The sequence below is a fragment of the Peromyscus californicus genome, unplaced genomic scaffold (assembly GCF_007827085.1).
Source record: "Peromyscus californicus insignis strain IS unplaced genomic scaffold, ASM782708v3 Scaffold_11__1_contigs__length_118956290, whole genome shotgun sequence".
NCBI lineage: Eukaryota > Metazoa > Chordata > Mammalia > Rodentia > Cricetidae > Peromyscus > Peromyscus californicus.
This window is the reverse complement of record NW_026294402.1, coordinates 26,513,873-26,529,645: the sequence shown is the minus strand read 5'-3', so window position 1 is coordinate 26,529,645 and position 15,773 is coordinate 26,513,873. Positions and strand designations below refer to the sequence as shown.

General features: G+C 49.4%; 1 protein-coding gene across 1 annotated transcript in view; it reads left to right on the top strand.

Moving 5' to 3' along the window:
• The window catches only part of St14 (ST14 transmembrane serine protease matriptase), a 47,007-nt gene that overhangs the window by 29,054 nt on the left and 2,180 nt on the right, over positions 1–15,773 (top strand). The window contains exons 7-16 of the mRNA XM_052755708.1: positions 143–383; positions 6,263–6,402; positions 6,895–6,992; positions 8,826–8,935; positions 9,049–9,179; positions 11,249–11,353; positions 11,748–11,858; positions 11,963–12,076; positions 12,399–12,521; positions 13,129–13,315. Coding sequence (XP_052611668.1) covers positions 143–383; positions 6,263–6,402; positions 6,895–6,992; positions 8,826–8,935; positions 9,049–9,179; positions 11,249–11,353; positions 11,748–11,858; positions 11,963–12,076; positions 12,399–12,521; positions 13,129–13,315 — 1,360 coding nt within the window. The remainder of the gene's footprint in view (positions 1–142; positions 384–6,262; positions 6,403–6,894; positions 6,993–8,825; positions 8,936–9,048; positions 9,180–11,248; positions 11,354–11,747; positions 11,859–11,962; positions 12,077–12,398; positions 12,522–13,128; positions 13,316–15,773) is intronic.

Below are 15,773 nucleotides of genomic sequence, written 5' to 3'. Positions count from 1 at the left end.
TTCCCTTCCCCTCCAAGAAGCCCTCTTCCTTGTGTCTGCCTGAGTGAGCTTTTGGTGATTTGGGATGTATTTGGGGGTGGGGCTAGACCCGGGGTGTGGCCTGCAGGGTCAACACCTTCCTTCTGTTTTGTCTCTCACACAGAAAGCTGCAGTTTTGCCCTGCATGCCCGTGGTGGGGAGGTGACGCGCTTCACCACCCCTGGCTTCCCCGACAGCCCTTACCCAGCTCATGCCCGCTGCCAGTGGGTCCTGCGGGGGGATGCCAACTCTGCGCTGAGCCTCACCTTCCGCAGCTTTGATGTCGCTCCCTGTGATGAGCAAGGCAGTGACCTGGTCACCGTATATGATACCCTGAGCCCCATGGAGCCACATGCTGTGGTGCGGTGAGTATCCTGGGAAGCAAGGGAGGTCCCGGCTGAGGGAGCCTGGCCCTTACTGGGATGAGCCATATGAACTGATTGTGGTATAGGTTTGGAATACAGTCTGTGACATTTGACCACAGGCCACTGTGAAACAGACTGGAGAGCAGGTATGGTGCACACCAGCATGAGCTCCAGGGAGTGGGCCAGGAGTGGCTCAGCTTTGGCCGAGTCAAGGCTGGTGCACATCCAGCAGAGAAAAGTGGGTCTCCCTGACTGCTGAGGGCACTGGAGTCTGCTGTCAGAAAGGCAGTTTCCCGTGAAGCAGGTATAGCCAGGCCTGCAGTTCAGGAGACAGTTACCATTGGAAAGGCGGCTTGTTACAGTTCCCAAGAGGAAGGGACATGGTCAACACAGCTCAGTAAAGCACAGCTCACCTCAGTATACAGAGTAACGCTGGGGGCTCCAGGTCAGCTGGGAGGCAGAGGGAGTAAGGAAGATTTAGTGGTTTATTTAAGAAACAAAACCTGGGGCTGGAGAAATGGCTCAGAGGTTAAGAGCACTGATGCTTTTCTAGAGGTCCTGAGTTCAGTTTCCAGCAACCACGTGGTGGCTCACAACCGTCTATAATGGGATCTGATGCCCTCTTCTGGCATGCAGGCGTACATGCAGACAGAGTTCTCATGTTGGGGTGGGGATGGGGAGAGAGACAGAGACTGAGAGAGAGAGAGAGAGAGAGAGAGAGAGAGAGAGAGAGAGAGAGAGAGAGAGAGAGAGAGATCAACATGGAGGAACAGGCTTTAGATTGGCTCATTGGGATCATCTCAGCAGGCTCTGGAGCCAGGGCTGCCCTTAGCTGTCTGCTACCGGACCCCACACGGGACAACCTTATGGAGGAAGTATGAGGGCTCTGGATTGGCGGGCAGATATCTGAAGGGTCTTGTTAGGCGAAGCTCTAATAGTCTCTTGCTGGTACAAGGAGGGCAAAACCATAGATATCAGATCATCAGAATACAGAAAATAAAGGTATCATTAATATACCTGCTTCAGGGGGGTAGCCCAAGATGGGTACCCCAGATAGCCCCATGTCAGGATAGAGTTCTTCTCACACCTGTCAAGGGTACTGGGGGATGGTCAGCTTCTCCTTGATGAAGTAGGTCAAAGCCTTCTATCCATGTTGGCCCAAACCAAGACAGAACCGTCTTTTGCTACAGCGTAGCAGTCAGGACTATGCCCCCTTCTCATCTCTCTATAAGTATCTTTCCCATCTATTAATTATGTAAAAAAGAAATACCCCCTACACCCAAAAAGAAGCTGAAAGTCAGGCATGTGGTTCATACTGGGTCCTAGCATTTAGAAACCCGAGGCAGGAGGATTGTCTGCACTAGAGTTCTAGAACAGCCTGGGCAACAAGTGTGAGACACTCCCCCCCCCACGCTTTCTCACACATACATACAAACTAATAATGATAATAATAATAATAAAGGGGGCTGGAGAGATGGCTCAGAGGTTAAGAGTACTGACTGCTCTTCCAGAGGACCCGGTTCAATTCCCAGCACCCACATGGCAGCTCACAACTGCCTGTAACTCCAGTCCCAGGGGATCTGACACCTTCACACTCATGCACATTAAATAAAGTTAAATAAATTATTAATAATAATAATAATAAAGAGAAATTCCAGTAGGGACAAAAATGAGAAATCAGTAAGCAGAAGAGTGACCATGGCTGTCTTAGTTTCCTGTTGCTGTGATAAAAACACCCTGAAAACACGCACTTAAGGGAGAAAGAGTTGATCTGGCTTGGAGTTCCAGGTCACAGTCTGCCATCGTGGGGAGTCACAGTGGCAGGAGCTTGAGGGAGCTGGTTACATTGTATCCACAGTCAGGAGCAGTGAGTGCTGAATGCCTGATGTCTCTTTCTCCATTTCATACAGACCAGGGTCCCCACCAGGGAATGGCACCTCCCACCACTCACATCCCCTTTGCATGTCCAAAAGTTTATCTCCTGGGTGGTTCTAGATTTTATCAAGTTGGTAGCTCTAATCATCACACTGACTCCTCGCCTCCCCACCTGGGACCAATTGCCACTAGGTTCAACCTGACTTGTGTGTGCGTGTGCATGCCTTTAGAAAGGATTATACTGTATTTGGTTGTTTTGTTCCTATTTGTTTTGGGGTTTTGTTTGTTTGTTAGTTTGTGGTTTTTTTTTTTTTTTGGTTTTGAGATAGAGGCTGTATGCAGACAAAGCTGGTCTCAAACTCACAGAGATCTGCCTGCCTCTGCTTCCTGGGCTGGGATTAAAGATGTGCGCTACCAGACCTCTTTTATCACATACTAAGCATAGAATCTTGGGCAAGCTTTTTAACCTCTCGGTGATTCAGTGTCCTTATCTGTGACAGGGTAGTTCTAGTGCCTTCTGTAGAGTGTCATGGAGATTTTGAGTCAATAGGTTTAAAAGCATTGGCTGGGGCTGTAGTTCAGTGGTTGAGTGCTTGTGTGGGGCTATAGCTCAGTAGTTGAGTGTTTACGTGGGGCTGTAGCTCAGTAGTTGAGTGTTTATGTGGGGCTGTAGCTCAGTAGTTGAGTGCTTGTGTGGGGCTGTAGCTCAGTAGTTGAGTGTTTATGTGAGGCTGTAGCTCAGTAGTTGAGTGCTTGGTGAGGCTGTAGCTCAGTAGTTGAGTGTTTATGTGGGGCTGTAGCTCAGTAGTTGAGTACTTGGTGAGGCTGTAGCTCAGTAGTTGAGTGTTTATGTGGGGCTGTAGCTCAGTAGTTGAGTGCTTGTGTGGGGCTGTAGCTCAGTAGTTGAGTGTTTATGTGGTGCTGTAGCTCAGTAGTTGAGTGCTTATGTGAGGCTGTAGCTCAGTAGTTGAGTGCTTGTGTGGAGCTGAGTTTATTCCTAGCTCTGAAAAAAAACAAACACAAACCATCCACCAAGAACTATGTCACATTATTTTTTAAAGAAATTTATTTTTATCATTATTTCTTATTCATAGATATGATATGTGAGTGAATGCCATGAGTATGCAGAGGCCAGAAGAGGGTGCCAGATGCCCTGGAGCTGGAGTTATGGGCAGTTGTGAGGTGTCCAACATGGGTGCTGGGAATGGAACTCAGGTTCTCTGGGAGGGCAGCAAGTGCTCTTAATCACTGAGCCATCTTTCCAGTCCCCATTTGGCATGTTCTTAATAAGAGAATATTAAGAAGGTTAAGGCAGGTAGATATCTGAGATCCAAGTAGCTAAAGCTACATAGTGAGACCTTTTCTCCAAAGCAAACAAACAGAACAATGCCTAGCTTCCTGTTGTCAGGAGCTATCAGGTGGGCCGAGCTGGGTGTGCACAAGTCCGTGCAGGAGCTATGGGGAAGAGGCAGTCCAGGGTAGTGGACTTTCATCTGAGGTTCTGCGCTCCTCCAGGCTTGATTAAAGCATCCAGACTGGCTCTAAGGCCAAGCATAGAGATCACGTGCAGGGTTTGTGTGTAATGTAGTGGCTACAGCTACTCCTATGGAAAACCCATCCGTCATGGTGTTGACCCACTGAAGTTTGCCCGAAGCCTTCAGTCTGTTGCTAAGGAGACAGCTGATCAGCACTGGGGGACTGAGGGTCCTGAACTCTTGTTGGGTTGGAGAAGACCCCACAGACAAATTCTTTGACGTTAGCTTCACTGACTCATTTAATGAATCTCAAAACTCTGTGGATCCCCAGACCAGCCCATAGTTCAGGGAGCTTTGCAGACTGATAATACAGCCTTGGAAGGGCCACAAATCCCAACACAGCACTGATGGTTCTCACTGTGCAGCTTGTAGAAGGCACAGGGTGCTCCAGCTGCACTGTAGCCACTAAGATAAGTAATTTTTTTGAGTTCTTTTTATTTATTTTTGTTTGTTTGTTTTTTGGGTTTTTTTTTTTTTTTTTGGTTTTTCGACACAGGGTTTCTCTGTGTAGTTTTGGTGTCTGTCCTGGATCTCCCTCTGTAGACCAGGCTGGCCTCGAACTCACAGAGATCCACCTGGTTCTGCCTCCCAAGTGCTGGGATTAAAGGCATGCGCCACTACTGCCTGGCTCTTTTTATTTATTTATTTATTTGTTTATTTATATTTATTTATATATTTTAAATTTTTATTTTAGAACATCGCTGCCTTCAATTTCATACACACATATAATGTATGGTGATTACATTCCACCTTATTTTTTTTAAATGAACATAATATTTGCAACTGTAACCATTTTTAAGTTCACAATTCAGTGGCATGAATTACATTCAAGATATTAATTGCACTCATATTCATTAATTACACTCATGATATAAATTACATTTGTGGTATTCATTGATTACATTCGCAGTGTTCATTCAATAACTATATTTATGATATTCATTAATTACATTAATTGTTTTGATTTATTACATTCATACTATTATGTCCTGATACTACTGTCCATTTGTGAGACTTTTCCATCACACAAAACAGAAATTCTGTACTTAGGAAATCATTGCTCTATATTCCTTTCTTCTCCATCTTGAGATAACGTCTAATCTTTCTGTCTCTATGAATTTGTATATTCTGTATATTTCATGTAATACAATTCTATAGTATTTGTCCTTTTTTTAATGTAAAAACATTTTATGTACAACTGCAGGAGAAATAATGCACAGATAGCTTGAACATAAAAACAGGTTATAATTCAGCTTTTAATTCCAGCACTCGGGAGGCAGAACCAGGCAGATCTCTGTGAGTTCGAGGCCAGCCTGGTCTACAGAGTAAGATCCAGGACAGACACCAAAGCTATACAGAGAAACCTTGTCTTGAAAAACAAAAAAACAAACAAAAAGAACAGGTTATAATTCAAAAGTCCAGGGTTATTTGAAATGGGAAAATATTTTCTCTGTAGAAAATAGTAAAAATGGTAACATTTCCCAATAAGCCCTTTTAAGCCAAATAATAGCTGAATTATACATATAAATATTGATTAGATTCTGGGATACAAAAGAAACCTATCTTCATCTGTTCAGAGAGCTATGTTTTACTTAAGTTGTGTAAGTGAGATTCCTATTCATCTTTCCCTTCACTGATTTACGGCAGACATTTTTCTATAGGCTAATCCATAATCTAAAATGATTTTAGCCTCCCCTCCAGAAAGTACGGCCAGCATATTCTTTCATCAGCTTGATACAGTACAAATTCTTATCCTAACAGTGAAATGTTTCACTAAAGCTTGCCCAGTGATTGGTCAAAACCAAAACTTATTATAAGTCTCAGTCATCCTAGGGTCCCCCCTGCTAGGTAGCCTCCCTGGAGCTGTGGGTTGCAGTCTGGTTATCCTTTGCTTTACATCTAGTATCCACTTATGAGTGAGTACATGATAAGTTATACTGATTAAGTTTATACCTGGCTGGACGGTGGTGGTGCACGCCTTTAATCCCAGCACACAGAAGGCAGAGGCAGGAGGATATCTGTGAGTTCGAGGCCAGCCTGGTCTACAAAGTAAGTTCCAGGACAGCCAGGACTCTGTTACACAGAGAAACCCTGTCTTGAAAAAAAAAAATTACATTTTAGCTTGGCATGGCGGTGCATGCCTGTAACTCCAGCACTCAGGAGACTAAGGAGAAGGATGAGAATTTGTGGCTAGCCTAGGCACTACACAGTGAGACCTGTTTCCTAAAACATTCTTACTCTATAGCCCTTGAACTCAAAATCCTCATGCCTCAGCCTCCTGTTGCTCGGGCTTCAGGTGTGTGCTACCATGCCTCATTTTCCTGAAAGCCTTTTTGACCCTGCCCTATCCGGTCTTCTGTGTTCAAGTCTAGGGTTAGGAATGGGGTCCCGGGCCTCTCTGATTGGAAGCTAAGTTGTGTGCAAGGGCTGAGTTGTCTCTGTCACCAACTCCATTTCTCTGCCTTGCAGGCTGTGTGGCACCTACCCTCCCTCCTACAACCTGACTTTCCTCTCCTCCCAGAACGTCTTCCTCGTCACACTGATCACCAACAGCGATCGGCGACACCCTGGCTTTGAGGCCACTTTCTTCCAGCTGCCCAAGATGAGCAGTAAGGATGGGCAGGGCCAATGATGGGCATGCTGTTAAGCTGTAGACAGGTGCAGGCCTTAGAGGGTCTCCTGAACCCAGGAGCTTGGCAGACTGGCCCTAAATGGGAACAGGCTGGAAGCTGAGACCAAAGGGCATTCTGCTGACCACCCAGGCCAGGGACCAAATTCTTTTTATTTTTTTATTTGACAGGGTTTTAGTATGTAGCCTTGGCTGTCCTGGAACTCACTATGTAGACCAGGCTGCCTCCAGCTCATAGAAATCTGCCTGTCTCTGCCACTCCCCTCCACCCCCTAATTGGGATTAAAGGCAGGTGTCACCATGCCCAGCTAAGGGACCACTTTTAAAGGCAATTGGCTTTGAGCCAAAGTGCAGTGTCCTGTTTGTAGACAGGTGGTGAGAGGCCAGAGTTCTCCCCAGACTGTGCAGGTCTTCCCATAACCTCTGCCTGGGGGTCCTTAACTTTCCTACTTTCTCCTGCCTTTCTTCTCAGGCTGTGGAGGCTCCTTGAGCGAAGCCCAGGGGACATTTAGCAGCCCCTACTACCCAGGTCATTACCCACCCAACATCGACTGCACATGGAATATCAAGGTAGGACCTGGGGTGTGTGTGTGAGGCGGTGGGGGGTACATCAGGACATCACTTGAGGACGAGCAGGAGAGGGAAGGTGACCCCCTTTAACAACCCAAAGAGCCAAATTCAAGAGCCCCACAAGACGAAGGCCTTTGTGGCAGGACTAGTCACACTCAGAATTCTGTCCTAGCTCTTTGCTGGCAACTGACGGAGAGAACGTGGCCACGTATTTGTCTTTTCTGTGTGTCAACTTGCTTCTGGGTAGAGTGAGGGTGAGTGTCTGTCTAAGAGGTGCTGTCAGGATGACCTTCAGGAGGGCCTGGGTCAATACCCAACAGCCTCGTCCTTTATTCAAAAGGGCTTTTTATAATATGCCAAGGGGAGGAGCAAACGACCTCCCCCTTGCAAGATCAAAGCACACCATACAGTCAAGTGTAGACCCTTCCAAACACCAGGTAACCACGCCCATGGTCAAATCATTCCATTATGCAGCCCTGCTGGGTAAAGCAAGCTCAGATTCTCTGACCCTGAGTAAGTTCTCACTAGGAAGCCTCTGTGGGCTCCCCCAGAGTGTTCTCCTTACTCTACATCCTCATCAGCATGAGCTGTCACTTGTTTTATTGATCTTACATTCTGACTAGTATAAGATGAAATCTCGAGGTGAAATAGAGCAAGCTCTTGCACAGCAATAGGGTAAGAGAGTGCTTGTAGGCGCCTCTCACTTCCTCCCAAATCAGGTCTTCCCTTAAAGATTTCCAGACACCATTCTAGCCTTTTTAAAGTAATAAAAATACAAATTCCCATTCACACATTTGTAGTTTTGATTTCCAAGTTTCAGTTACTTACAGTCAGTCTGAAAATGTGAAATGGAAAATTCCAGAAGTCAATAATTCGTTTAAAATAAATAATTTTAAACGTCTCATTGTTCTGAGGAGCATGGTGAAATCTTTGGCAGTCCTGTTCCATCCACATGGGTGGGAATAATTGCTTTGTCCAGGGTGTCCATGCTGTATGTGCTACTCGACTGTTAATTACTTAGTAACCTTCTTGGTTATCACACTGGCCGTTGGGTATCACATTGCTTGCATTCAAAGAACTCTTACTTAATAATGGCCCCTAAATATTGGCTCTTTGGATACACCACAGAGTACAGAAAGTACTTTATATCTGTAGGTGAAAAATGTGAATTTTTGATTTCATGAGAATAGCAAAAAAGCCACCATGCTGAAGTTGTTAAGATTTGTGGGCCATTATGTTAGAGAAATAAGCCAGGTGCAAGAAAGACAAGGGTCACATGACCTCGCTCATACGTGGAATCCCCAAAAGTTGGTCTCTTAGAAACTGAGAGAATGGTGGTTACCAGAGAAGTTGGGGAGAGTAGGGGGAAGGGATGGGAAAAGCCGACTTTTGGGGTGATTCTCAGTCAGTCAGCAGCTGGGCACTCTGATGGAAAGATTATGTAGTAACAATGTATATCATTTTTATGTTTTATGTATCAGTTAAAATAAACTTTAAAACCTAAGAGAAAAGGAGAGCCCTTTACCATATGTATGTATGTATGTATGTATGTATGTACATATATATGTAATATAAGAGGAAAAATAGTGTGTGTGTGGTTCATCTGGTACCCTGCTCCACTCTGCTCCATCACTTGCCCATGGACATCCTTTGGGTTAAGAAACGGCAAAAGAGCTGGGTGTGATGGCGCACTCGGGAGGCAGAGACAGGTGGGTCTCTGTGAGTTCGAGGCCAGCCTGGCACCAAAACTACACAGAGAAACCCTGTCTCGAACCCCCCCCCCAAAAAAAAAAGAAGAAGAAGCCAGGGTCTCCAAAGTATCTCTCTGTCCAGGTGCCTAACAACCGGAATGTGAAGGTGCTCTTCAAACTCTTCTATCTGGTGGACCCCAACATACCCCTGGGCACTTGCCCCAAGGACTATGTAGAGATCAACGGGGTGAGGTGAGCCCCTACGGGTGTAGTCATCACCCTGGGGTCGGGCGAGCTGGGTCCCAGGCGCCCCGAGTCGTCTGGTTGCCGGATGCATCTCCCTCAGCCCCGCACTTGCCCTTTAGGTACTGTGGTGAGAAGTCCCAGTTTGTTGTCAGCAGCAACAGCAGCAAGATCACAGTCCATTTCCATTCCGATCACTCCTACACAGACACGGGGTTCCTCGCCGAGTACCTGTCTTACGACTCCAATGACCGTGAGTAGATATGGTTGGCGCCGATGGTGGGAGGGGTCGGCACCGGAAGTGCGCTGTTCCATCCTACCCCGTCCTTCTTCTGAGAGGACAGTGCCAGATGCATCTCACTAGCAGCCTTACAGGAAAACAGGTCTGTTTATTTGAAAGGCTGGACTCGGGGTGGAGCTCCATGCTCCTTGTCAAGAGAGCTCGCTAAGCGCCTGCGAGGCTCTGAGTTCGATCCCCAACATGAAAGCAGCAGGATGAGAGCAATTCTGGTACAGTACACCCTGTGCTTTTCAGGTCTGCTTCCCACAGTGAGGCAGGGGAGCCCTAGGACTCTCCTTCCCAACTTCCTGGCTCACACCTCCCTGGTTCAGCGCCACGGTGACTTTGATAATCTGTACTTCTCTTGAGCACCTGTTAGCACGTTTAGAATTCATTTGTAGTTTTGAAACATTAGAAAATACTATTGGTTGTGTGAACAGCAGTTCTTTGCCACACACAGTACAGGTTGAGTGCCCCATATCTGAAAGACTCGGGACTAGAAATGTTGCGGATTTCAGATTTAAAAAGTTTTGCATATGCACAGTTGAGAGCGGAACCCAAGTCTAAACTTGGAATTTGGGGCTGAGGAGGTGGTAGCCCAGACAGATAGCAGAGTGCTTGAGGCACAGCTCGGGAACCTGGGTTTGAACCCCCAACCCCCACACAGAAGCCAGGTGGTGTGGCTATAACTCAGAGCCGGGGAGGCAGAAACGGGAACCTGCTGGTCAGTGTAGGCAGACTGACACACCCCGGGTTCATTGAGAAGGCCTGCCTGAAAAATAAATAAATAAAGTGGACAGTGATTGAGGAAGACACATGACATTAACTTCTGGCCTCCGTGTGCCCAGACACGTATGTGCACCCACAGGCACACGGATATGTACACATACACCACACACACATTCACAGAAATGAAGGAAGCTCATTTCTCATGGACCTCATTACACGCCACATCAGCACACCTGCGTTTTGACTAGTCTCCATGAGGTCAGGTATGTGGCTTCCGCCTGTGGCATCATGTCAGCTCTCACAAAGCTTCAGATTCTGCCTCATTCTGGGCTTTGCTGTTTTGGCTGAGGGATGTCCAGCCGCTAACTTTTAATTTCGACCCTGTATCATGGACGACACTTCACATACTTAAATTCACATTTCATTTAAAATGTAACTGCAGGGGCTGGAGAGATGGCTTAGTGATTAACAGCACCTGTCGCTCTTGCAGTGGACCCAGGTTTGGTTCCCAGCACCCACAGGCTCACAACCCTCTGTTAGCTCCAGTTCCAGAGGATATGATGCCCCCTTCTGGTCTCCGTGGGTACTGCATGCATGTGGCGCATAGCTATACATGCAGGCAAAACACCCACACCTACACATAAAATGAAAATACATAAACCTTAAAAATACAATACCATGGGGTTGGGGACTTAGCTCAGTGGTAGAGCGCTTGCTTAGCAAGCACAAGGCCCTGGGTTCGGTCCTCAGCTCCGAAAAAAAGAAAAAAAAATACAGTGCCACTACATAGCTTCCACAAATCTTCCTGGACGGCTGGATACCTTTGATGTAAGAACGCACTTGTGACTGAAGTGTGTATGTGCAGGGTCAGTGACACAGCCGACTTCTCACAGTTCTGCCCTCCCCGCCAGGAGCAATTGTCAGGCCTCTCCCTGTTTCAGGAACATTGAACTTCAGATCAGGTGTTAGCATGAAGGGAATACTGATGTTGTTCTCACTGGGCTGGGACACATCCATACCCCATGGAGCCAGTGCTCTGTGACCTCACGGGCAGTTTGCACTGTCCGAGGCCTCTGCGGGGGCAACACACAGTCCAGTAGGATGACTGCACCCGCAACTGCCTTCTCTCCCCTGGCTCTCTCTGCTCAGTGCAGTTAGTGGTCAGTGCTACCCACCTGCTGCCCATTCTGGCTGCTGAGGTAGGAGTTCAGTGTGCCTCTGCTGGCAGGCTGTGGTCTCAAGGGGGCTGTGAGGTGGCTGCTAGGGAGAGGGACGGGGCAGCCATGGACTTCAGGCCTCTCTCTTCCCTACAGCGTGCCCAGGGATGTTCATGTGCAACACTGGACGGTGCATCCGCAGGAACCTGCGCTGCGATGGCTGGGCAGACTGCCCGGACTTCAGTGATGAGAACCACTGCCGTAAGTCCCGCCGTGGCCGGCCCCAGCCTGCCCTAGCCTGCCCTCTCTCATCCCATGCCTTGTCCTTCCTGCTTCCTCCTACCCTCTCCTACCCTTTTCTTGTCCAGTGGTCTGACCTTCTCCTGTCCTGGTTCCGCCTTGTCAGTTTCACTGCCTTGTTTGCTATCTACCCTGGCAGAAAGACACAAGGCAGTGAGACCCTGTTCTCACCGCCGTACCCCTTTGGTCCCCCCACCCCTGCCACTGGGAACCTTGGCAGGCAGGCGAGCGTCTGTCAGCATCAGTGGCTGGTGGTGCAGAGCAGCTCAGTTACCCAGGGACGGCGTCTCTGGCCGCCGTGCCTGCCCAGGCTGCTCCCGGGAGCTTCCCGCTGATGCTTCTACCCCCACAACAGAATGCAACACCACCCACCAGTTCCTGTGCAAGAACAAGTTCTGCAAGCCCCTCTTCTGGGTCTGTGACAACGTCAACGACTGCGGGGACGGCAGTGATGAGGAGGGGTGCAGTGAGTACCCTGAGGGGCGTGGGCTGCCGGGGCTCCCCCGGTACCCGCTTGGTCCAGTGAGCCCGGGGCATGCTGGGAGTTGCTCAGGACCTGTGCCTCTCTAGGTTGTCCTGCGGATACTTTCAAGTGTTCCAATGGGAAGTGTGTCCCTCAGAGCCAGCAGTGCGATGGGAAGGACAACTGTGGCGATGGGTCCGATGAGGCCTCGTGTGGCAGTGGTAAGGCCCGGCCCTGGCTGTCTTCCTGTGGGGGTGCTCGTTCTTCTCACTGAGACTGCGCCCCAACGTGGTAGCCGGTATCGGGCTCTGCGGAGTGCACCCAGGAGTTTGTAAACTTGTTTCCTGTGTATTAAGTCTGGGAAGAATCTTCCAGAAGGTGGAGAACCTGTAGCAGCAGGTCTGAAAGGACAGTGGGCATGGGTGTGATAAATGGGGCCAACTAGGGTGAGGAGTGCAAGGTGGATGTGCCACGCTGGTGGGCCACCTGGGGTTTTGCTGCCCAGAGATCGATTTCCCTGCTCTGTGTCTCTCCCATAAACAGCGAAGATGGTCTCTTGCACCAAATACACCTACCGCTGCCAAAATGGGCTCTGTTTGAGCAAGGGCAACCCTGAGTGTGACGGGAAGAGGGACTGTAGTGACGGCTCGGATGAGAAGGACTGTGGTAAGCAGGGCAACGGTGTGCGGTGGGCCAGGGTGTTTACCGGGCAAGGCAGTCATCGGGGAGAGTGCCCGGGGGGTGGAGATCCCACCAGAGCCTCACTCACCCAGCCCAGTGCCCACTCAGAGGGCACATCCGTCTGGAGGAAAGGAAGACTTTGCCGCTTGGCATAAACACACTGCTCCATGGGAAGCAGCCTGTTAGCACCTCTGAGACACAGCCGGCAAACTGGCCGCTCCATAGATAGGTAGCCGTGGGTGAGCGGCTTAGAGGAGAAAGAGCCCAGCTGCCTGAATATGAGGCATTGGCTGGGTTGCCCTCATGTTCCCATACGCTGTGCTCTGAGCTGCATCCCTCAGCACTGGGCAAGGATATCCAGCCAGGCGAGTGGTACCACATCGAGCCTGAGCAAAGCGGCAGGTGTCTAGAGCCTGGATGCACTTGTACAGTACAGCATGGGATGGAGGGCGGGCAAGGCGGCGGGGGACCTGTGAGGCTTCGGGACCCTTCTGCTCTAGTGTTACCGTTCATAGCCCACGGAGATGCCTGTGCTGCGGAATGTCCCTTTGATGTTCACTGGCTCCACTTTGGTCCTCTGTCCCCTCTCCAGACTGTGGGCTGCGATCGTTTACCAAACAGGCTCGGGTGGTTGGTGGCACAGATGCGGACGAGGGCGAGTGGCCCTGGCAGGTGAGCCTCCACGCCCTGGGCCAGGGCCACTTGTGTGGGGCCTCACTCATCTCTCCCAACTGGCTGGTCTCTGCAGCTCATTGCTTTATGGATGACAGAAATTTCAAGTAAGTATCCAGGTGTGCGGTGAGGCGTCCTGTGTCTGAATTTTGCTAGGGTAAGCTGGCACCAGAGCAGGGTGGTGGAGGAGTGGGCAGGTATCCCAGTAACAGTCCTAATAAAACTCAGCTTTTTTATGTGGAGGAGACAGGGGGTTTGCAACAGGGTCTTTTTGTTGTTGTTGTTGGTGGTGGTGGTGGTGGTGGTTTTTCGAGACAGGGTTTCTCTGTGTAACATCCCTAGCTGTCCTGGAACTAGCTCTGTAGACCAGGCTGGCTTTGAACTCACAGAGATCCGCCCACCTCTGCCTCCTGAGTCCTGTGGTTAATGGCATGTACCACCATGTCCCGAAGTCAGGTCCACTGTGTGCCATCCCTAACAAATTAGGCAGGTCTATAAACATCCCTACTTTACAGATACTGGGACTCAGAGTGGAAAAAAGGGCATTTTTCTGGGGTTGCATAGCTCAATGGTAGAGCCAGCCATGAGCCTAGGCATAGATTCCAAAGCCTGTCTGGTTAGTTTCTGCATGGCTCCTTGGGATTGCTGAATGATGAGCCTTGATTTAGCCTGTGGTCTGGCTTGCAGGTGGCCTTGGGCACTGATGATGTGATACGGTGAGTTCTTGTCCTTGGAGCTGGGAGAGCTAACGGTGATAATGTTCTCGTGGCCCGGCACTGTACCTAGCACACAGGGAGGGCTCACAGTGGTGTCTCAGGATGAGGCAGGCAGGTGTCAGTCTGGGAGGTCAGAGAAGTAGTGGAAACAGGTAGCTAGGTGGGAAGCTGTGGTTGTTTGTGTCTGAGCTGCTCCACCCCAGGCTTTCTAGCCACTGGCCACAAGGGGTCAAGAGGATACAAACGCAGGGGAATCTCCTAAGAATTGCCCATCCTTAGAAGGAAGGTCTGACTTCCTGTCAGCTGCATCCTCTTCTGCAATAGGCAGCTCAGGGGCACGGGACCTCTGCTACTGTGACCACCTTTTGCAAAGAGGAGACTCCCAGCTGGAAGCAGGGCACAGATGTTGGGAGGCCAGCCCTATGTGCATGCTGTGGGTGATGGGGACAAGGGTACTGGAGGGAGTGTTAATCCAAAGCCTCACCCTGTACACTCTTCACTCTCTGGTTTGGTCACTTGAGGCATGAGGATCTTGTTTTTTGAGACAGGGTTTCCCTGTGTAGCCCCTGCTGTCCTGGAACTCACTCTGTAGACCAGGCTGGCCTCGAACTCAGAGAGACCACCTGTCTCTGCTTCCCAAGTGCTGGGATTAAAGGCGTGCGCCACCACCGCCTGGTGAGGCAGGAGTATCTTAAATTCAAGGTCATCTTTGGTTACACACAGTGAGTTCAAGTTCCAGGCCAGCCTGGGATACATGAGACCCTGTCACAAACAAACAAACAAACAAACAAAAAGAATTAATATAGTCAGCATCCATTGCCAGTATTGATACTTGGGAAAGAAGTGTAAGACTTGGTCCATGTATTTCCAGACTTGCTAGGATGGAGGGCAAAAACATTATGCAAACATGCTTGTGTGCACTCACATGTACAGGCACACACCTGCAGTGAAAGCTGTGCCAGAAACAGGTGTGGACTACCGTGGGCCCGGGGTATGTTTAGACCTCTCGAGAGGCCCAGTGCCTGGAGAATGCCTTTAAGAGAAGGAGACTCCGAGCTGAGTGGTAGAAGGTGTGGGGGGGTGTTTGTCTGCCGGGCCAGCTGCCTCAGACCCCTGGGAAAAGAGTCTTGTGCGGGGAGGCTGGGCTCTTCGGATGAAGCTTCTTGTCTGTCTGCGCTTCCCCTGACCTTGGCCCTTTTCTGTATTCGGTTTCGCCTCCTGAACTTTCCCTTTGTGCTCACATCTTGTCGCCCCCCCCCCCCAACCCCCACTCCACAGGCTTTGGCTGGCAAAACTGTAGTTGAGTTTGAGGATTGCTGCTTTCCCTCCTACCTCCCAAGCAGTAACTGTCACCACCCTGACCTCTGGGGGATTCTGTAATTGGTTTTCACCTCTCACGCCAAGTACACTCCGAACTTGACGTTGGCCCTAGGGCCATTCTTGGAATATCATAGATGTCCAATAATGATTGAATAAACAAATAGGTGGATGACTACATCGTTGGAGTAAAGAATGAATGGGAGGCCACATTATAAAGAGGAAGGCCTTGGGCTGGAGAGATGGCTCAGTGGTTAAGAGAATGTACTGATCTTCTAGAAGGCCTGAGTTCAACCGCTAGCATCCAGATGGGGCGGTTCACAGCTGCCTATACCGCCAGCTCCAGGGGGAAATCCAACACCTCTTACTATGCTTAATAAAGTCTCTCTTTAGGGTGAAGCCCCAGTAAGAGGGCTTCCCTCTGGCTCCTGGTCCTCGGCAGCTGCTTAAGGCTGTGTTCACGATGGGTAGCCTTCTGAGTCAGAACTCCGAGTGCTGCCTGCGTTCATACCCACCCACAGGCTCGTGACTG